The 22,310-nt window shown below is 37.3% G+C and overlaps 1 protein-coding gene across 4 annotated transcripts; it reads left to right on the top strand.

Annotated features, from left to right (window-relative positions):
* Nucleotides 1-9,182: 9,182 nt before the first annotated feature.
* On the top strand, nucleotides 9,183-20,076 carry slc26a10 (solute carrier family 26 member 10). 4 transcript variants are annotated; one of them, XM_038282654.1, is made up of 18 exons: nucleotides 9,183-9,570; nucleotides 10,762-10,872; nucleotides 11,217-11,374; nucleotides 11,484-11,648; nucleotides 11,747-11,899; nucleotides 11,970-12,052; nucleotides 12,144-12,291; nucleotides 12,371-12,484; nucleotides 13,816-13,893; nucleotides 13,976-14,071; nucleotides 14,348-14,454; nucleotides 15,167-15,236; nucleotides 15,412-15,594; nucleotides 15,681-15,735; nucleotides 15,820-15,908; nucleotides 16,002-16,056; nucleotides 16,160-16,266; nucleotides 18,999-20,076. In XM_038282654.1, exons 1-18 carry the CDS (start codon nucleotides 9,306-9,308, stop codon nucleotides 19,035-19,037), a joined length of 2,076 nt encoding a protein of 691 aa, XP_038138582.1. In that variant the 5' UTR covers nucleotides 9,183-9,305; the 3' UTR covers nucleotides 19,038-20,076. The 4 variants fall into 4 exon arrangements, with proteins under 4 accessions (XP_038138582.1, XP_038138581.1, XP_038138580.1 ...); XM_038282653.1 differs by having other exon boundaries at nucleotides 15,817-15,908; XM_038282652.1 differs by lacking the exon at nucleotides 18,999-20,076 and adding an exon at nucleotides 17,537-18,728 and having other exon boundaries at nucleotides 16,160-16,286.
* The last annotated feature ends 2,234 nt before the right edge of the window (nucleotides 20,077-22,310 follow it).

The raw sequence follows: 22,310 nt of genomic DNA, 5'->3' as shown, positions 1-22,310 counted from the left end.
AGTTTCTTCAGGGATATCTTTGACCAAGACAGCATGTAACGGATCAATTCCTTCTCCTTTACACCAATTCACTAACTGCGCCATCCTGTCTCTTCGCTGAGATAGAACACAACTGACCTTAGTGCAAACAGTTTTCAGCGGTACTTAGCAAAGAATAAGAAGGTTTGGTCTTTATTTGTTTTTTTCTCTGATTTGCTCTTTGTCACTAGTCTATACTCAGACTGACCATATATAGGGTTTTTTTTTTTTTATGTACAGAAATGGGTTACTTTTCCTCTACAAGCAGGTTGTCTGGGTATTGTGCTATTTTTATGTAAATACACTCAAATAGATCCCAGCGGTGCCTCCATTTAATTATGTAGCACCCCACTACCCTGTCATGAAATAACTGAGGTCCAAATGTAAATAAACTAGTGGGGTGCCCCCTTTTTTATTTTCTTTTTGGGTTCTTTATTTTCTGGTAGATACCCTTCAGGTTTACCTTAATTAAATCCAAACTTATTCCTCTGACTGATAAGGGAAATAACTTAAATAATTCCAGACAACCTGCTACAGAAACGGTTCCGTTTAATTAAAACTCAAAAATAACATATACAATTAATAAAAATAAATGCTCAGCCCAGACTCAGGCTACCCTCTTTTTAACCAGCAAACATAAAAAATAATCAAATAAACCACCTCTAGGCTCTTAACTTCTAAACCTAAATATCCCTCAAACCAATGTGAAATAAAGTTTAAACACTTTTCCTTTATCAACAATTCTTTTTTTTTTCAACTGATTAAACACTTTTTCTCCAAACCGTATTCCAAAGTTTTTGCACTAACAGTACTCCAGTCTTTTACCACAAAAGAAACACATCACTAAACACTAAACGTGGGCCCACACACACACACACGCACACACACACACACACAGTTCGGTACCGGTTTAACTATTCGTTGCAGGCCTGTTGAAGCTAGGGTGCGTCGCAACACAAAATCCTCTTCTCCCAGAATATAACGGGAACGGACTCGCTCACCCAACAGGTGCAAAACTCCGGCAGCGCACGAAAACTCCGGTCGTCCCTCTGTCTTCTCTTCTCCACCTTAACCCAGGAGAACCTCCGCAGCAACGTTGGGGCTACGGTCGCCAGGTTGACACGGTCACCCCACCTCCCACGATCAGCCGCAGTTTCTCTCAGTTCAGCCGCGGTTCTCGTCTCTGGTTCTTCACCTCCGTCGCGCCCCAACACACACCTCAGAAGTCATAGACTGCGATGGTTGAGTCCACTTGTGGGAAAAACCCTGGAACAGTTCGGGGCCTTCTCCAAACTCGTTTTTTACTCTCCTAAACTGAGTCTCCATCAGCGTCCACCATTCTCTTTCTTTTTTCTCTTTCTCCTCTCCTTCTTCCCATCATCCCACGGTCTACTTTTTTTTTTCACTCCAAGATGAGTTCACTTGTCCCTCAGTTTTTTTACTACTTCCATAGTCTTAAGACTAATAAGAATCCAGTCAGACAAACAACATTACACATATGTAAATACACATGTTTTGTTCAGAAATGCTTTTTTTCTTTTTTTTTTCACATTATGAATAAAAATAATCAGTCACGATAAGTATATAATCACTCAGATTACACATTGAAAACAAAAAAACCTGAAAGCAACAATACACGACTCTCACCTGTATTTTTTAATACAGAGAACATAAACCTGTGATTATCTTGTAGATAATTTTTGTTTTTGTTTTAGCCAGGGCTACACTATTAAAACTGCAAAAAATATTGCTGCCTCCTCTGCTCTGCATTTGAGTTCATGACAACATCCACCAACCCTGACACAAACAAACTATATTATTATTTAACACAATCTTTTTCAAGTGAAAAAAGACAGAAAATAAAAGTTAATATCAAGTAAAAACAAAACTTCATAGGACTGAACATTTTGTGCTCATGCATGTGTTTTGTCAAGTATTGATGGGTTGCCTTTTATGAAAGGGTGAAAGGATTAAATCTAGTTTGGGTTTATTGCTCCATATCCTTTACAACCAGTGCATTGTTCCTATAAAGACTGATGAATATCTTGTTTAAACAGTCTGCAGATAAATCACTCTGTTTGTGTGTTTATGAATGCTCTGAAGTTAATTAACCCAATGGTTCACATTCCTGCCATTTAAAGGAAGTCCTTTATATCACAGTGTCTGCTCTACCTCCAGAGACACAGAAATTCTAGAAATATGACACAGAAACAAAAACAAGTGAACAGCTGAATGTCTGTTTATTGCATTTCTGTTGAAAGGAGGGGATAGCTGCAGCCTTTTGTCAGTTCACGTGTTTTAGCTGCGCTTTGTATCACTAACACATCCGTGAACCTATCACTTACCGCACTTTTGACTCCACTGTTAATTTCAAGAGATAACAAACCCCCACAAGGAGAAGATAAAGTTTAAATTATTTAACTTTTCCCATTTTAGATTTCTGAATAAATAAAAATAGACAGAAAGAGTAATATGAGTTGTTTTGGCTGGGTAGCCTAGACTGTTGCAATGTGGTGTTACCAAAGATAATACAGTCTTCTGGGATAAAAAAAAAAAAAAACATGAAATATGAACCTCATCAAAATTGTATGTTTAGTAGATTAAAGAGCAAACTGTGACATTTTCCTTAAACAAGAACTCACTAAAGCACAAAGACAAAAAACAAACAAAGAAAAAACTAAGAGGTGTTTTACTCATGTCTTTTCCCATTTTGTCAACCACAAATATTAATGTATATTCATAGTATATTAAGCCAGTATACCATGTCACTCATCGTAATTAAGCCCTTACTTTCACCCCCAAAATAAAGGCGTCAGAAGTTTGTTATAGAATATTTGTGAACAAAAATCATCACAAAGCTATGTTAACACAACAGACAGATTTGAAAACAATCTGTTAAAAAGTAAGTTACGAAACAACATCACGAGGGCTCTGTTCAAGGCATCATCTAAAATAATACTTATGGCACAAACACAAATCTGACAAGAACACAGTCCAGGGTGAAGTTGCTTCTCGATCACAATGAACAAACATGGTGCAGCCCGAGCTACATCTAAAGGTTTTATAGACTAAATGATATTTCAAAATATACTAAACTGGAAAGTGGTTGTTGGCTGCTGCTGGGAAAAGTTAGAGGTTTCTATTATATGACAATAACAACACAAAGAATGCGGTAAAAACACCTATCCTTTCACAGAGTTTCATTTTTACCTTGCATTGAAGTTTTCAGACTGAGAAGAAATTTGTAGAAAATCAGGTGATGATATGGCAGTAGGTTTATATATATTGTGTTGAGCTGACAATATAATTTTTTTTTAATCTACTTTCTGGGTCTTTATTGTCTACCTCTGTGCCATACAGTGCTGTTAGTGCTCTTGATAGATAGATAGATAGATAGATAGATAGATAGATAGATAGATAGATAGATAGATAGATAGATAGATAGATAGATAGATAGATAGATAGATAGATAGATAGATAGATAGATAGATAGATAGATAGATAGATAGATAGATAGATAGATAGATAGATAGATAGATAGATAGATAGATAGATAGATAGATAGATAGATAGATAGATAAGATAAGATAAGATAAGATAAGATAAGATAAGATAAGATAAGATAAGATCAAATAAAAAACTCAGTCCTTCAGTACAAGAGGTATAAAACTGTCTACTAATGGCAGCTGGGAAAAAATATCTTCTGCAGCTCTTCCTTCTGCTTGTCACAGAGATCATAAAATGGAGTAAATATTAATTTTCTCACAGCTTTTCTAATCACATTGACCACTCTAAATGCTTAAACCAGTCTTGCTCTTGAATGCAAAACATTTATTGCACCCTGAACATGTTACATGTAAATATGTATCATTTGTTCACTTATATATTGATTTGTTTAATATAACTGTTATTTGTTTAACTAATTATATTCTTTTCTATTTATTTATTTAGGCACATCTGATCAAGGCACTGTTAATGTTCCTGGCAGATGTAGTGATAAAAGAAGAGAAGTGCCAGAGTGTGATGGTTAATCTGTCCATGTCTGGTTGCTCCAGAGAGAACAATTGAAAAAAGAGAAGAAAAAAAAGTCCAGTGTGGGGCAAATAAATTTAAAATGAAAGACGGGGTCCTTCTTGTTTCAGGAGCGCAACACATTTATACAACAATTCGCAAACCTATGGCAGCTTGTGGTAAAGTCATTTGCCATTGGCACATCAATATCTAAATTAAAGATGGAATCAATTATAAAAAATTCAGACTACAAGATGTCTTCTCTCCCCATTGAGCCAAAGTTACCCATCATCATAGTAAACGCAGTCATCTTTCATTTTACTTTTTGCTAGTAGAACACAAAACATTTGTCTTAACGACGCATAAGCAACACTGATTTCCATGGACCTGCTGTGTTCCCAACTGACAAAGCAAGTTTTTGGTAAACTGCAAATGATACATTTGTGAATGAGTGGGTAAATACGTCAGTGACTGAATCTAGTGTAAGGAGCTTTGAAGCTCTCTGACGTGAAATTACGCTATATGAGTACAGGAATTTAAGTGTTTTTATTTCAATAGCATGTCTGCTAGTAATCATGTGGAAAGATTCTCTATCCCTTAGCTGTGGATTGAGTTCATTCTCAAAAGATACAAGGAGTTTTGGCCGCCTTCCTTTATGGTTGGGTCACTTTGGATGGAGGATCCTAGGTTTTCAGCTTTGATATACCAATATGGTTTTCAGATAATAAAAAATAAGAATATTTGGACTTTTATGACCCATCTCTGCATCAACATTCTCCTTAAGTATGTACCCTAACTTGCTTGATGTGTCTCTTGATCTTCATGATCCTAAATGTTCACTTAGCTTCTCTAAAAATCCTTTAAACAGAGAAGAGTTTAGAATAAATGACATACAAGTAGCAACTATCTAATTAGCAACTGAGTTCTAAAGGTAGTTGGTTGCACAAGAAAGGGTTCACTTCCCATTTTAGCATTTTTTTTGTATTGTATTTTATTTTTTTTTACAGGGAATCTTTTTAATAACGAGAATGAAAGATAAAATGTTAAAAAAAATATTAAGGGTCTTAAAAGCACTTTTGCAAAAAAGAAAAAATACCATGGTGGACAGCTCAAACGAGTAACAAGTTTAACAGCTTTAACATGAAGTACAGTGTTTTAGCTTCCTGGCTGATGGAACCCAAATGCATTTCTTATATTTTGGCCCTGCATTTCAGCCCACATGGTTTGTTTTATGCAGCCTTTCTGTATAAAAACTTTGAAATAAATCCATATTTTAATTTAATGAATGCTTCCACAGAAAAACAGTAAAGCTGCGATGAACAGTCACTAAAATATTGAGCATCTAATGTCAGCAGATCCTAGCGTAATCAGTACCTCAATCACTGCAACCTCTACCAGCACTGAATAATCTGGAATTTAAGGAAGAAATTCATATCTTTTTACATTCCCCTGTTTCTACAAAGAATTTTTAAATATGCAACACTTAACCAGGTTTCTTAAGATATCCAGTCATCTAAGATCTTGGTGCATGAAACAACAGTATTTGTGTATATTTCTAATAACAGGGTTAGCTAGATTATTCTGTGTAATCTGATTCCAGCATCATGAACTCTAGGTCAACACCTAGTGTAATTGGAGATCACATGTTCTGCTTTTTGGCATGTTTACATTAGCCTGAGAGGTTTCGACACTGGAAGAAAACCAATAATAAAATCATACAGAAACATTTTGTTATAGTAATGAGTTGATGTACATGTACAGTATCTTCACACTTTTCCCTATTTGGGAAAAAGAAGGTAGAATAGAAACGTGCAACCTAATATTGTAATTGTATAAGAAAAACAATATCCTGCACTAAAATGTTGTCCTTTTTCCATTCCTAATTGTCTGTTTACATTGTTCTACCTTTTTTGTGTTCATTTCTATTACAAATACAAATTTGGTGCCAAAAACATATTCTAAAATGAGTCAATCGAATGTGAGCAATATTCTGTTTTATGAGTGGGATTTGCTGTGTTTTTTTTTTTTTTTTGCATCAAAGAAAAACCTCAACAAAGGCAACTTACCTCTTGGTATTCTTACTGGTATGTGGACGTGTAAAGCTTTGATGTCTGATTTGTTATCTTAAAATTTGGTTTCCTATGAGCCGAGGCTCTTTCAGGTCAAAATCTTTGGGTGGTGTCCAGTGCAACAGTTGAAAAATGCCACCGTCTGCCCTTAATCACGTAGCCTCTTGGGATGACAGACATTACTCATGAGACAGCATTGATTTGGTTGCAGTGTGGACAAACAGGGCCAACATCAGAAATAAATTCTCACTTCCCTTTGCTTTATGTTCACCAGCCAAATTGAGACTTTCTTTTGTTTGTGATTTCCTTGGGCTAAATCCTTTCTAATGGTTTCAAAAAAGCATGTGAGGCTTGTCCATAAGCAGTTTGTTCACATTGCCAGGGTTTATTTTATAAGTACACTGTCTTTTCAACATGTTCAATAGTTGTTTTTCCTTGTTTATTACATTACAACATCACATATTTTTGTGTTTTGCATGAATTTGATGTGATTTACTGGAAAGCATAATGGTAAAGTGGAAGGCAAATCTTTAAAGTATGGCTTGCATGTTTATTCAATCCACTCAAGGATCAATATTTTATAAAAATAGCTTTAGATGCAGTTGCAGTTTGACATATTTTACATGTTTGTCTCTTTACACATCTAGCAAACTGTTTGCTTATTACTCTTTAAAAAATAACTTAAGCAGATTCAAATGAATGTAGAGCTTCTATGGACGTAGATTTTGAAGAGTTGTTCCAGATTCTCAAATGGAGTTCGGTGTGGACTTTAGCATAGCCAGTTTTAGAAATAAATATGTCTCAAAGAAACCTTGTCATAATTCTTGGGTGTGCATAATTTTAAAACCCATTCTTCTAAGCAGTGTTAATGATTATTAATAATAAGCCAAAAAGTATGACCTCCCCAGCGTCTTTTTAAAGGAGCCAAATGATAACCGTCTGTCCTTTTTTAGATATCCCTATTAATAGGGCTTCAAATCACTGCAGCTCCTCTTTTGTACCGAGGGCCTCTTGGCTACTTCTTCGACTTCACTATAAGCAAGTCTCTGTATGTGTTGAGTTGTGTCATACTTTCAGTGTTTTAATGATGCATTGAACAATGATCTGTGAGATGTTTAGAACATACCTGGGTATTTTTTATAACCTAACCCTGCTTTAAGCTTCTTCAAAAATTCCTATCTAATTGGTCTGCTGTGTTTTGGCCTTCAGGTTGCCATTTTATCACTAATATTTCTCATATCTTAATCTTTATGGCCCTCCCAGAAAAGCTGTATTCATGCTAGGATCAAATAACAAACAGGAATAACATAATGAATAACCTAATGATTAAACAGGGGCATTCAGATGGTATTAGCTGGATTTTTTAGGAGTATCTTTATCACCATAGCATACCCCAGATTTAATTAATGCACTCCACAAAGACAGCAACCTAAAACATGCAGCCAGAGCTAAAATTGAAATATTGAAATTAAAGCATATAGCATGTGTTGGAATGCCATAGTCAAAGTCTATGTCTAAATCGAACAGAAAATCTGTGGCATGGTCTGAAAACTGATTTTTGGAAACTCCCCATCCCATCTGATCATGTCTGAAAGATTTGGAAAGAAGAATTAGCAAAACGTTCAGTCTCTAGTCACTGGTAGAAACAACTGTTTTAGTATATGTGTCAGTTCAGAGTTCTCATATGTTCACCCATCTCCAACAAGGGACACCTCAATCACCAAATACAATCTGTGCTCAGAGTTTGGGTGTGGTTTGATCCGTGAACCAGGTTTCCGTGTGTGATTAAGTTTCACTGAGGTCTAATGAGTACCTGTGCCCTCTTTACTTTACCTGATGGCTACACAGTTTAAACACCCCCCATTACAGACATCCATCCCTCTCGGAAATGAACTCCTCGCAATTAGAAAAGGTTTGAAGTTACACCTCACCTCCACCTACATAATAACTTTGATCTTTTTGGGCGTCTGTCAGTCCAACAATGTTTCAACTGTGCCTGCTCTGGACTGACCTACCACTTAGCTGTGGATTGAAAAAGTGTATGTGGGAGTGTATGATACTCCCCTGCATTGTGGAATAAAACCTCTAGCAGTAGAACCCAGAAATTTGTTGTAGGCCAAATTAAAAGGGTTCACCTTTATGATGTGTAAGTACACATCATAAAGGTGAAGGGCCACTGGAAAAAAAAAAAAAAAAAGTTAACTGATTTTTAAATAATATTTCAGTTTAACATGGGGACAAAGTCAGAATCCCGACTTTAATCTCAGAGTTCTGACTTTTTTCTCAGAATTCTGAATTTAATCTCAGAATTTTGACTTTAATCTAAAAATTCTGACTTTAATCTCAGAATTTTGGATCTTAATGTAGATGGGCACCATAAAGGAAGAGAAGTCGGAGCACTAAGTTTCAATGACAAAGATGTGAGTTGTTTGGGAGGGCCAGTAACACATTGGTGGAAAATGACGGAATTAGGCGACTTTCTACATGCCCGAGGGGTCCCCAGTGATTCTATTTCATTAATGGAAGAGCAGAAGGTGAAAAACAAGAGACATGGCTACATGCTAACATGGTTGTTAGCTGTCAGAATTAATTTAGAATGCAGAATTCTGATATTACAGTTAGAATTCTGAGATTACAGTCACAATTGTGAGAAAAAGGTCAGAATTCTGAGATTATAGTCAGAATTGTGAGAAAAAGGTCAGAATTCTGAGATTATAGTCAGAATTGTGAGAAAAAGTATAGAATTTTGAGATTATAGTCAGAGTTGTAAGGAAAAAGTAAGAATTCTGAGATTAAAGTCAGAATTGTGAGAAAAAGGTCAGAATTCTGAGATTATAGTCAGAATTGTGAGGAAAAAGTCATAATTCTGAGATTAAAATCAGTATACTGTCTTTTTTCTCATATTATACTGAAATAAAATAATAATAAAAAAAACATTTAACTTTTTCAATTTTTTCAGTGGCCCTAATCCTCTTCCGTATGTGAGGCAGGGCCCCAGATAAGAAATAAAAAAAAAAAGTTGGTTAGTGCAGTAAAAAAAAAAAAAAAAAGTGCTTTCAGCAATATCATTGGCTGAGAGGAGTCTGGCAGGAAAATGCAATGTCCTCTAAAGTTAGAACATTCTGCCCTTATATTTAGGCTACAACTTAAAAAGCACACCTTGACTACTTCAGCCGCAACAACTGTAGGGAAAAGCATCAGCGCGACATGAGCGCCTCTGTGGCCGTATACAGGGACATCTACACGGAGGACCGCTTCAAGCAGGCCTATGGCTCCGAGGAAGACGCGCCTGCAGGTCTGAGGCTGCGGGAGAAACTGGCCGGGAAGTGCAGGTGTTCAAGGCGAGCCTGGCTGAGTTTGCTCGGGGAGAGAGTCCCGCTTATCAGCTGGCTACCGAGCTACAGGTTGAGGAAATGGATTTTAGGAGACGCTATTGCTGGACTGACTGTTGGTATTCTTCACATCCCCCAAGGTCTGTGCGCTCTACTGCAATTTGTTAATATAAGAAATGGTATTTATAAACAAAAAAAAGTCTGAATATCACTTCAAAGTAATGGTTATACCAAATAAATAAATAAATCTCAGTTCAGAAAAGACTTATTTCGCTTAATTAAACCCTGTTCTCCTAAACTGTCAATTTATGAATTAAAAAAATACCTATTATATTAAATGAAAAAGTAAGGAGAAGTTTGCTACTGCTCCAAGCCTGTTTCTTAATTAATGCTCTTTTTATTACAGATATAATACTATGAAAAGCAACTGTTGCATTTAAATATGTACTATGAGGCTGAATAACAGGCTGCTTATGGTTTAGTTTCGCTCGATACCAATGAAAATCTGATTATTTTGTGTGAATGTTGATTTTGTAAATGTTTTAGCAATTATAACTGTGTTAGTATGGTTCAAACATGTTTTTTTTTTGTTGCTTTGTTAATGTCATGTTCTTTTTTATATGCCTTGGGGCCTTTTCTTACAGCAGCTTAATGGTAATTCAGGATTATAACAGTTTAATATCTGAGTCTTTCTTTCTTTTTTTTTTTTTAAACAGTGTCCTGTCTGGCAATGTGGCAATAAGAATAAATGTCTTGATGCCAAAAATAGCCCAACAGATTTTACTTTCACATGTGGAGCAGTACAGCTGTCGCCATAGTGTTCCGCTTGATTTATGCATATAAATTGCTTTATTATAATTATGCAGGGAGTATTACAAATTATATGGACACTGCAATGTAACTAGAACAGGAAAGGAAAAACAGAAAAAAAGGATAAAAGATGAAAGAAAAAGGAGATAAAAGGGAGATAACGATAAAACATCTTCAGTCTGCTTTATCACCCTCAAAGAGATGTAAAAAGAACAGCACAACCAACGGACATGGTACAAGATATACAATAAAATAACACCTAGATACTATCGCTGAAGTATAAGTAGTATTATTTAATCTGACATGTATACTGTGGTAGCTGAAGATAAGAATATGGGCTATAATATCTGAGGTCAATTTGAGGTTTGATCTTGAAATATACTCTTTATCTACTTTCCATTATTTAAAGTCTTTTAAAAATTGGATTAATTTATTTAATTTTTAATAAGTGAATTTGTAAATTCAATAAAAAACAGATTAAATACTCTTGAAACCAAATTAACATGTTTATTTCTATACAGGTATGGCCTTTGCTTTGCTAACATCAGTGGCTCCAATTTATGGCCTCTACACTTCCTTCTTCCCAGTAGTCCTGTATATGATTTTTGGTACTGGCCGCCATGTATCAACAGGTAAAACCTTATCTACATTTCACAGTTTACGCATTGTCTGTAATGATAAGGGTTTTATCTAGTAGACCAACACAAAATAGTTGTTACATTTTGAATGAAAGAAAAAGTATGCATGCTTTTCTAAAGTTTTATGATGATAAATGTCTTTACAATTTGGCATACATTGGTATTTTTTCACACTACAAGTTGGTTCATCGCAAAAAATCGTAATAAAAGACAACCGTGTTTGCATGACAAAATAAATCTTAATGAGTTATGGAAGGCTTTCATGACTGCATGTTTTTGAGTTGTGTTTTTTCTTATGTCCATGATAAAGATTGTAATAAGTCAGACTTTGTCTCCAGGTACCTTTGCTGTTATTAGTCTGATGACCGGTTCTGTGGTGGAGCAGCTGGTTCCAACTCCGCTTGCCTTCAACTCAAGCTCACCTGAAGCAGCAGAGTTTGAGGCTCAGCGGATTGGAGTAGCTTCAGCCATAGCACTACTATCAGGAATCATCATGGTTAGAAACAAACTTAAATGGCATTTTAATTTGTGGCTCAGAATCACAGCTATATCTATCAGCATCAGACTTGATTCCCTGACTTCTATTGTGTCCTGCTTTATCCAAGCTCTGCATGTTTGGACTTCAGCTTGGCTTCCTCTCCACCTATCTGTCAGAGCCGATAGTGAAGGCTTTCACCAGTGCCGCTGCCTTCCATGTCACAGTCTCACAGCTCCAAAGCATGCTCGGCCTGAGACTCCCTCGCCACACTGGGACCTTCTCTCTCTTCAAGGTAATCTGTGTCTCTTGTTTTCACATATTATAGATATTTAAAAAAATTATATTCAAAAAAATTATGCAAATAATAAAAAGTTCAACTGTATCACTCAGACGTTGGCCTTAGTGATGGAGAACCTGTCCCACACAAACATGGCTGAGCTGCTGATCTCTGTGGTCTGTCTGGCTGTACTGGTACCAGTTAAGGAGGTCAACACGCGTTACCGGCACCGTCTGCGCACACCCATCCCTGTAGAAATCCTCATGGTCAGTCCTACAGATAAGATGTATTTTTAAACTACGATGAGCAAGTTTTAATTATTGGTCTTCTCTCCAGGTGATTATCGCTACATGCGTGACCTATTTTTCATCGCTAGATTCCAGTTACAACATTGAGATAGTTGGCCATATCCCTGCAGGGTAATCTTAAAAAAAAAACCAAAAAAAACCACCCATAATACCTGCAACCGTACAGTTTTAAAATCAAACATCTTTTCTGTATTTACTGTAGATTCCCAAAGCCACAGTTGCCTGCGTTCCACACTTTCCCTGCGATTGCTGGAGACACAATTGCCATAACATTTGTTGGATATGCTGTATCTGTTTCACTAGCAATGATTTATGCTGACAAACATGGATATTCCATACATCCCAACCAGGTAAAACTTACTAACACATCACACCTAAACCTGTGTGTTTTGTGAGAATTTTGTATTTGATCATTGTCTTGTTTTCCAGGAGCTGCTAGCTCATGGGATCTCCAACACTGTGTCCTCCTTCTTCACTTGTTTCCCCAGCTCAGCCACTCTGGCTACCACCAACATACTGGAGAGCGCTGGAGGACACACACAGGTGCATGATGTACAGTCATGATCTTATAACTCTGGTTGCTTTAAACATCTGGACTCTATCATATGGATTCCATCGATGCTAGCAACTATTTTAAAACAGAAATTACACTTAAAACAACCAATTAAAAAACTTAGAAGATAATCAAACATTGTATTTTTTCTGTTGTAAATGTCATACATTTTCTTTACAGAAAGTAATATATATTGCTTTAATATAAGTTAATATTAAGGATTAAAAATCACCAAATTTATGATAGGATTGTGAAACCATGGCTTTCTACGAGTCTGATGGAGATTCATTGAAGCTTTAGTAGCAACAACACACTATAGTTGTGTTTTTTTTTTTTTTTTTTTTTTAGATTTATTTGTTTAAAAAAGTGCACTTTATGGCTGCACTGACTGAGGCTTTCTGGCCTATCACTGGCCTTTGAAAAGCCAAGACCTGCAGATTTACATTTTTCTTTGATAAAATTTTTTAAATCACTGACACCATCAGTTTTTATACACTAAAATCACAATACCCCATCAATGTTCCTGTCTTTTATTGAAAAACATTTAATATAATATCCATGGAACCGCACAAACGTATTTTAAGTATATGAGGTACAGGACAGACATGGGCAATGTGGAGTCAACAAGTCATCTCCATGTCATGTATTTAATCTACCCAGCCAATTAACCAGGTTTGTCCAATCTGCACAGGTTAATTCACGGTGAAGATTGGACTCACCTGCTTCAGTGGCTAGGTAGAACCAGTACATGACATGGAGATGACTTGTTGACTCCACTTTGCCCATGTCTGGTACAGGACGTCATGTTTTCAAATATACATGAAAAGTTGTGAACATTGACAGCAGCTGATTTTCAGAACTTTGCAGATAAACATAGATAAGTTTGAATGATAAAACTGGTGACCACAGTAGAGGGTGACCACTGATCTTCCAAAATGAAGGTATCACGGCTTTATGGGTGAACCCCTATTATTTATATATATATATGACACAAGAAATTAATATAGAAGACATGGGAGGTCAACTGCATCAGGGATTATTGGCTTCAAATTGATGTCCGCTCTATCGCTATGCCATGTGCCATTCCAGAACTACTGACAACATTAAGAGTGTCCGTAACAGGACTCAGGTTAAAAAGGAATGGTTAATGCTCTTTGATCCAAAATTGTCTTTTTAGGTAAATCGAAATGTTCGCATTTAGCTTGCAAATCAAGGTCCTCTTGAGGATATTCAATAATATAAATCCTATTAAATTTAAACTCCATAATTTCTTTCAATTTCTTTAAGATTATTAAAACAAAATATGCTTGTGGTCTTCAAGCTCTCAGGCTTCTTCACCAGTCTGGTTGTCTTGATTGTCCTGCTGCTGATCGGACCCCTGTTCTACTCTTTACCCAAGGTGTGCTTTAATGAGTGTCTGTACATAAAGAATTAAAAAAGAACAAGATGTTTCCACTTATCCTTGTCATCTGTGCCCACAGGCAGTGCTGGCATGCATCAATGTTACAAGCCTCAGGCAAATGTTTTTGCAGTTCCAAGACTTACCCGAGCTGTGGAGAGTCAGCAAGCTTGATTTTGTAAGAACTCTGTAAAAATTACATTTTTATGTTGAAAAATAAGGAAAATATAGAACACAGTTAGTTCAGTACTGCAGATTGTTATGCTCCTGGCGATTTGATTCCTGCATCTTGAACTGCAATGTCACAATTGTCAAGTTTCTCAGAATCCTGCAGCTTTATAAATGTAGCCTTTTGTATGAGTCTGTTCACATTATCAGGCTATTATTTACCTTACATTTACATTTGCAATGTGATTTACTACGTTTTGTTGTGATATCTCTCCGTCCTGTGTAGATGGTTTGGGTTGTAACCTGGCTGTCTGTGGTGGTGTTGAATGTGGACCTTGGATTGGCTATCGGCGTGGTTTTCTCTATGATGACTGTGATCTGTCGAACACAAAGGTAGTGCTTTTTTCCCTGTTAGTAAGTACAGAGAATATTTCAAGTAACTCAGACTAAATGCTGTTGCTGCCACCCTAAAACTGCAACCTTTGAATTTATTTGTTTCTGAGATTTGTGTTATGATGTGATAATGATTATTTTAAGTGAATAACTTTCTGAAATCTGATATGCATGTGTTTTCTCTATCCTGAAATTATCAAATAAAGTTGCTTGCAACATGTTTTTCTTCAAATTGTGAAGGCCTCAGATGTTTGTTGAAGAGCATTAGCAGGCAAACGTGTGATGAAGAGAAAGAGTCACAGCAGGCGGGTTCAGAATACAGCAGTGGAGCATCTTAATGCAGATTATATAGTAGGCTTCAAATATCTCATTGTGGACTTTTAAATGGGCTCCACGATGATGCAGTTTGCTGCACTATTCCCTTGCAACATGGTCTTTCTTTTTGCAATGAATTTGCATGTTCTCCCAGTGCATGTGTGGGTTCTCTCTGGGTACTCTGGCTTCCTCCCACAGTCCAAAAACATGACTCTCAGGTTTATTGGGTATTTGTCAGAGAGGCAGCAAAGAGGCCCATGGCAGCTCAGAAGGAGATACATAAAGCCACAGTACAGTTGGGTGGAAGAAAACATGCTCATGTTATGTTAAAGGGTTTGAATGGTATTCACAGCCCTTTACTAGATGCAATTTAAGCAAACCGTTCATCCTTTGACAGGGCTGAATGCTCAGTCCTTGGGCAGGCAAGCAATACAGAAATATACAGACCTCTGGAGAATCACAGCAAGGTGAGTGAAGTTTGTTATTTTTTTTTCAATTGTTGAAACCAAATGGTCTGCTTAAAATTTGAGTGAATTTGTCTGACAGTATCTGCTAAATGAAAGACATTCCGAAATCTTAGAGATTATTTGGCAGTTTATCCGAAAAATAAGGTTTGAGATCTGGGTTTTTCATCCCATACAGTGCTATGAAGTACCGGGAGTGAAGATCCTGATGTACAATGGGCCAATTTACTATGGGAATCGCAGCTTTTTCAGGGAGAAAATGAGCAGAGTTTTGGGTCTGACGCCAGAAAAGATCCGCAGTCGGGAAAAGGCCAGAAAAGCTTTAGAAAAGCGGGAGAGAGAGGCCTCTGTCAACACTGTGGTATGACTTGTCAGTTACCACTAATTAGAACAACCATTATCATTGTATAATATTCAACTCTCTTTTTATTTTCTTCCTATATTAAGGAGAGGGGAGTTGCAAACACATCATTTTCCTCAGTAAATGAGTTCTTTGAAACAGGTGAATAGTTTCTTTGTAAAGACCCGCTAGTTTGGATTTTCTGTAACTGCAGACTTCAAGAAGTTATGTCATTTCACCCAGCAGAAACATCAGAAAAAGATGTCCAGGCTGTTTTGATTGACTGCAGCGGAGTGATATTTGTTGATGTTGCTGGAGCGAGACTCTTCACACAGGTAAGTCTGCAACAAAAACATTAAGGTTGCACCTTATGTCACATGGTTCAGCCCCTGATTAAGGTGTTGTTGTTTTCTTTTGATTACTTGCAGATGTGCACAGAGTGCCACAAAATTGGAATTCACGTTTATTTGGCAACTTGCAATGGTATTGTTTTTCAGTGTTAGAATTTTCCTAGTAGTGTGTTTTCACTATTATATTGAAGCGTAGAGCATAATGCTTTAAATGTCTTCATTTTGTACCCTTTTAGAGAGTGTTTTAAAGATCCTGACATCTAGTGGCCTGATGAGACACATGAATCCTCAACATATTTTTGTTACCGTTCATGATGCTGTCATGTACATTCAGCAGCAGAGGGTAAAAATTCATCATGAATATACACTATATTGCCAAAAGTATTTGCTCACCTGCCTTGACTCACATATGAGCTTAAGTGACATCCCGTTCCTAATCCATAGGGTTCAATATGATGTCGGTCCACCCTTTGCAGCTAGAACAGCTTCAACTCTTCTGGGAAGGCTGTCCACAAGGTTTAGGAGTGTGTTTATGGGAATTTTTGACCATTCTTCCAGAAGCGCATTTGTGAGGTCGCACACTGATGTTGGACGAGAAGGCCTGGCTCTCAGTCTCCGCTCTAATTCATCCCAAAGGTGTTCTATCGGGTTGAGGTCAGGACTCTGTGCAGGCCAGTCAAGTTCATCCACACCAGACTCTGTCATCCATGTCTTTATGGACCTTGCTTTGTGCACTGGTGCACAGTCATGTTGGAAGAGGAAGGGGCCAGCTCCAAACTGTTCCCACAAAGTTGGGAGCATGGAATTGTCCAAAATGTCTTGGTATGCTGAAGCATTCAGAGTTCCTTTCACTGGAACTAAGGGGCCAAGCCCAGCTCCTGAAAAACAACCCCACACCATAATCCCCCCTCCACCAAACTTTACACTTGGCACAATGCAGTCAGACAAGTACCGTTCTCCTGGCAACCGCCAAACCCAGACCCGTCCATCAGATTGCCAGATGGAGAAGCGCGATTCGTCACTCCAGAGAACGCGTCTCCACTGCTCTAGAGTCCAGTGGCGGCGTGCTTTACACCACCGCATCCGACGCTTTGCATTGCACTTGGTGATGTATGGCTTGGATGCAGCTGCTCGACCATGGAAACCCATTCCATGAAGCTCTCTGCGCACTGTTCTTGAGCTAATCTGAAGGCCACATGAAGTTTGGAGGTCTGTAGTGATTGACTCTGCAGAAAGTTGGCGACCTCTTCGCACTATGCGCGTCAGCATCCGCTGACCCCGCTCCGTCAGTTTACGTGGCCTACCACTTCGTGGCTGAGTTGCTGTCGTTCCCAAACACTTCCATTTTCTTATAATACAGCTGACAGTTGACTGTGGAATATTTAGGAGCGAGGAAATTTCACGACTGGATTTGTTGCACAGGTGGCATCCTATCACAGTTCCACGCTGGAATTCACTGAGCTCCTGAGAGCGACCCATTCTTTCACAAATGTTTGTAAAAACAGTCTGCATGCCTAGGTGCTTGAATTTATACACCTGTGGCCATGGAAGTGATTGGAACACCTGATTCCAATAATTTGGATGGGTGAGCAAATACTTTTGGCAATATAGTGTATGTGTATCACCAAGTATATATACATCTACACTGCCAATGGTATTTGCTCACCAATCTAGATTATTGGAACCAGATGTCCCAATCGCTTCAATGGCAACAGGTATAGAAAATAAGCTCCTAGACATGCAGATTGTTGCTACAAACATTACTGAAAGACTGGGTCACTCCCAGGAGTTCAATGAATATTAGTGTAGATGCAACAAATCCAGTCATGAAATTCCCTCGATCCTAAATATTCTACAGTTAACTGTCAGCTATATCTTAAGAAAATGGAAGTGTTTGGGGAAGACAGCAACTCAGCCATTTAAGCTGTGGGAGCGAGGTCAGCAGAAGCTGAAACACATAGTGTGAGGATGTTGCCAACCATTTGCTGAGTCGATCCTACACACCTACAAACTTCATGTGGCCTTTAGAACAGTGAGCATAGAGCTTCATGGAATGAATTCCCATGATCCAGCAGCTGCATCCAAGCTATACTGTACATGCCTTGCATGCGCAGTGAAATGCAAAGCATCAGATGCAGTGATGTAAAGCACGTCACTACTGGACACCAGAGCAGTAAAGAAAACGTTCTCTGGATTGACGAATCCTGCTTCTCCATCTTGAAATCTGGCAGATTTCTGTTCCTGTGGTACTACATTGTGCCAAGTATAAAGTTTGGTGGAGGGGCAATTATGCTGTAGTTTTTTTTTTAAGAGCTAGGCTTGGCCCCTTAAGCCTCTTCCCCAATGAAAATACTGGGATAACCCATTTCAAACATGGGTCGACGCGTCACCAATCGGCATTTGGCTCCCTTCTCATTGGCAAAAAATCTGGGTCTAACCCCCCCCTTTATGTGGGCTCTGTCCCTCCACAGCTGGGTTGCTAATGACACCATCAAGCCGGGTTAGCATTGATGATGTCACCAGTGCGACAGAAATCAGGAAAGTAAATACTGGAAAGCAACATGTAAGGAAGCCAGGCTGAAGTAAGTATGCTTTATCGTTTCGCTCTTTTATCTGTCCGAATCCCTCTCACCAGTGTTCCGCCATGTAAGCAGATTTGTTTCGGCTTGCTGGATCAGAAGCTACTGGCATAGTGTGTTGACGTTTGTACGTTGTGGTATAATTTAGCGGGTCAACACAGCTCTGGTGTTCCCACAGCATGCCGATCAGAGCCGAGGCGATTTTAACGTGGGTCGCTTGCCGAGGCCATTTTATCCAGGTAGACACGTTTCAATGAGCTGTTCCCATTGCCCGGGTTTAAACTGGGTTTTCGGCCAGTGTGAGCAAATACTTTTGGCTATACATATTATATATATATATACATATTATATATATATATATATATATATATATATATATATATATATATATATATATATATATATATATATATATATATAGAGAGAGAGAGAGAGAGAGAGAGAGAGAGAGAGAGAGAGAGAGGCATTTATTTAACACTGCTTTCCTCTGTCATAGGAAAAACCGCCAGAAAACACCAAAACAGTTTGGGTATGAACCAAGGGAACAACGTCTCTGACTATGATATCACCTACTAAGTTGCAGAAAACAGCTGATTCAGACTGGACTGTATGGACGTATTTCAAAGTGACAATGGCCTGTTTTATCATCATCTGTATATTTTAATTTACAGTTTAGTTACATTTCAACATTAACAATTATTTTTGACAGATGTAGCACTCTGCTGGCACATTTAAATCCTAGCTGGATTTAACTGAAGTAGAGGCAGTTCCTAAACACTGTAGAAATGTTTCAGACATACTCTTAATTAGGCATTGTAACAGGTATATAGTTCTAGATTTCAGATTTGAAATATTTATTACCCTTGTGTTTGTTGTTAGCTTTGTAATAAAATACCATAGTGCACAGAAGAGTTTTTTTTTGATAAAAGCTTAAATGTGAAACTGTACAGTGAGTACTGTATCATAATTCTTTTCCTCATCTAGAGTTTGCAAGCACAATATTTCTAAAATTACCATTGCACATTCTTCTAGCAGCTTTGATGACGATACATTAGGACCATTGAATGGAGGTAAACCAATGGCTTACATCACTCAGACCACACAATCTCCATGGCAACACATGGTAAGGGCAACATTATACCATGGGTGTCCTCCGGCTGGGAATCTGGTCAGAGATGGAGGGCCACCCCAGAGAAATGCTTGGGAAGAGCCACAAATTGTACTTTGAATGGAAGTTTACCCTTCACCAGAACAGTTACTCCAAAAATACACCCATAATTGATAAGAACAGGTTTTTGATCAAAACACATTCATGTGTTAGAATCTCCTTATCAAATGCAAACCTAAAACTAATTGATTATCCATTTTTCAACAAAGAATGCTTAAAAAAATCAGCATCTAGATATGCACATCTGAATTAAAGAATTCCAGATTGAATAGCATAAAAATCATAAAGGTACTAAATTCTAAAAGCGCACAACACTTCTCGTGCGACCTTTATATATTCACCCAGAAGCTTTTATGTTAGTATTTAAGCAATGTAAACACTTTGATGTTCTGGAGTTGTTCTTTTAACTTCACATAGGAATTACATTAAAATAAATATTAAATGGCAGATTTATGACTGTATCTGTTTTAATGCAGTTGTTAAAGTGTGATTTGTTTCCCCTGGGTGGTTGAAACGGCTAGGGTGGAATGTTAAGTATGCAAACTTTGTCAGATTTTGAAGAGGGAAGAGAGCAAGTCTTTGTGCTCACCTAGATACTGAAAGTTTCTGCCTCGGATTGAAAAACTGAGAAAAAAGCTAGAATTAATCTGACTTCAAATAATGAGAGAAGAACTGTTTCCTGTGACAAAGACAACACTTTTTTTTTTTTTAAAGGAAATCATTAAAAAACTTTTGTGATAACTTATACTGCCCTCTGCTGTCAAACAGCTTAATCCCAGATTAATTCTGATACCTTGACCTGATAAAAATACATTAAGTTTAAATTCAACACCATGATAAACACAGAGAAAATAAGAAATTATGTCCTTGCTGTATGCTTGATAACCAAGTTGATCATATTTATTTTTTTTCTTCCTCTGCATATTTTTAGGTATCCTCCTGATATTGTACCCACTGGGGTTTTCCTTCTAAAGCTCAAAGAGTATTTCACTAATTGGAAGGAAGTAGTCCACTTCAATTAGGACATGATGCACAAATATCTGGCCAAATGTTTATTCAGCCTGATTTTACACTCAGACAGACTAAGATGAACGTACGGAGGGGCATTTGAAATAACTGCCAATTCCTCAACAAATGTCAGACTTTAAGGATGAGGGCTTGGCTACCTTTAAACAAACCCTCAGAGGTTACAATGCAGCTAAAGGATAATTTTAATAAGCATGGCCTTAATATAACTAGTGGAATACACACAATTTGGAAATGAACAATGGAAATACAGGCAATATATCCTTAAGCACACATTTAAAAAAAACACAAAGAGACAAAAGAAGAGTTGAAAAATTGTAAAAGGGAAAAAAACAGGGAAAATAATGAGCATAAGAGTTAATTTTAGACATATTCTTTCATCAGATAGCTACAAATAATATGTCTAATCATTTTAAGGCATATTTCCTGATCTTTTGTTTCCCTCTGGTGGTGAAACATTACAATTACATTTTACAATGAAGCTGCATGCATCGTTTTAATTTAACAAGACATGATCATATCTAATTTTTCATTGGCTACAGTTATCACTCATTATTATAAGATTATGTCAATTTAATAACTATAGCTACATTTGGCTCAAAACTGACTGAGGTAGTTAGTGATGTTTCCTGTCGAATAAACATTCTCAAATAAAACCTAGATATTTCATAAGTTCACAGTAGTCACCTATTTACTTGTTTCAACTTGCAAAAAATGTAATTCACTTCAACTGGTAAAGGAACAGGTAGACATTTTATTCCATTGATGAAGGAAGTATTTCTCTTTTCTTAAAACAAAATGATGTGTTTGCTAAAACTGCCAAAGATGAACAGTCTGTGTACCTGCTTAACAAGTTTGCTCAAGCTCACCTATTATAATCCAACTTTATAAAACCAACAAAAACCTTAAACTAACACAGTATCAAAGTGCTGTACATTTTAAAAACAGAAAAAAATTAGAAAAAGCTCTTACAACATAGAACAGCTTTAAAACCCAAACATCTGACATAAAATGATGTAAAACAAACATTTCACATAGTACCAAGGCAAGGATGAAAAAACAAGAAAGGTTTAAGAAAGAAAATATAGGACTTTTACATGCGCTGTAAAATAAGGAACATGGACATCGAAAAAGTAGGTGTACAGTACAGTGAGGTTAAAACAAATAAATAAATTGAGGGATGATCTGTTTAAGTGCAAAGTGTAAACAGAGCAGCTGCAGGTTTGGTAAATTAACAGGTAAAGACATTGCTCTCATTGTACTCTCATTGTATTCTATTGCACTGTAGTTTATATCCAAAATTATTTCACAGTGATATTGTAAAGTCTGACGGCAGCAGGGATGAATGACCTGCTATAATGCTCCTTATTACACAGGGGATGAGATGATGGTTACAACCTGTGGCCTAAGTGGCTTGGACACAATCAATTGGTGGAGACAGTTGACCAAGTTGTGCGCTCAGTGTGATACTGACCCTCTACCTTCTGGGAATGAACCATGCATGAGCCTTCAAAGTGCTGGAGAAAGTCTGCAGTCACTGTGGCCTTTACACAAGAGTGGTGCAGTTTTCTGCAGAACTGACAGATTAAATCCTTTTTCAGTAATATCAATCAG

This window comes from Cyprinodon tularosa, unplaced genomic scaffold (assembly GCF_016077235.1).
Source record: "Cyprinodon tularosa strain WSP-4 unplaced genomic scaffold, ASM1607723v1 ctg187, whole genome shotgun sequence".
Classification (NCBI taxonomy): Eukaryota; Metazoa; Chordata; class Actinopteri; order Cyprinodontiformes; family Cyprinodontidae; genus Cyprinodon; species Cyprinodon tularosa.
This window is presented reverse-complemented; position numbering and strand designations above follow the sequence as displayed.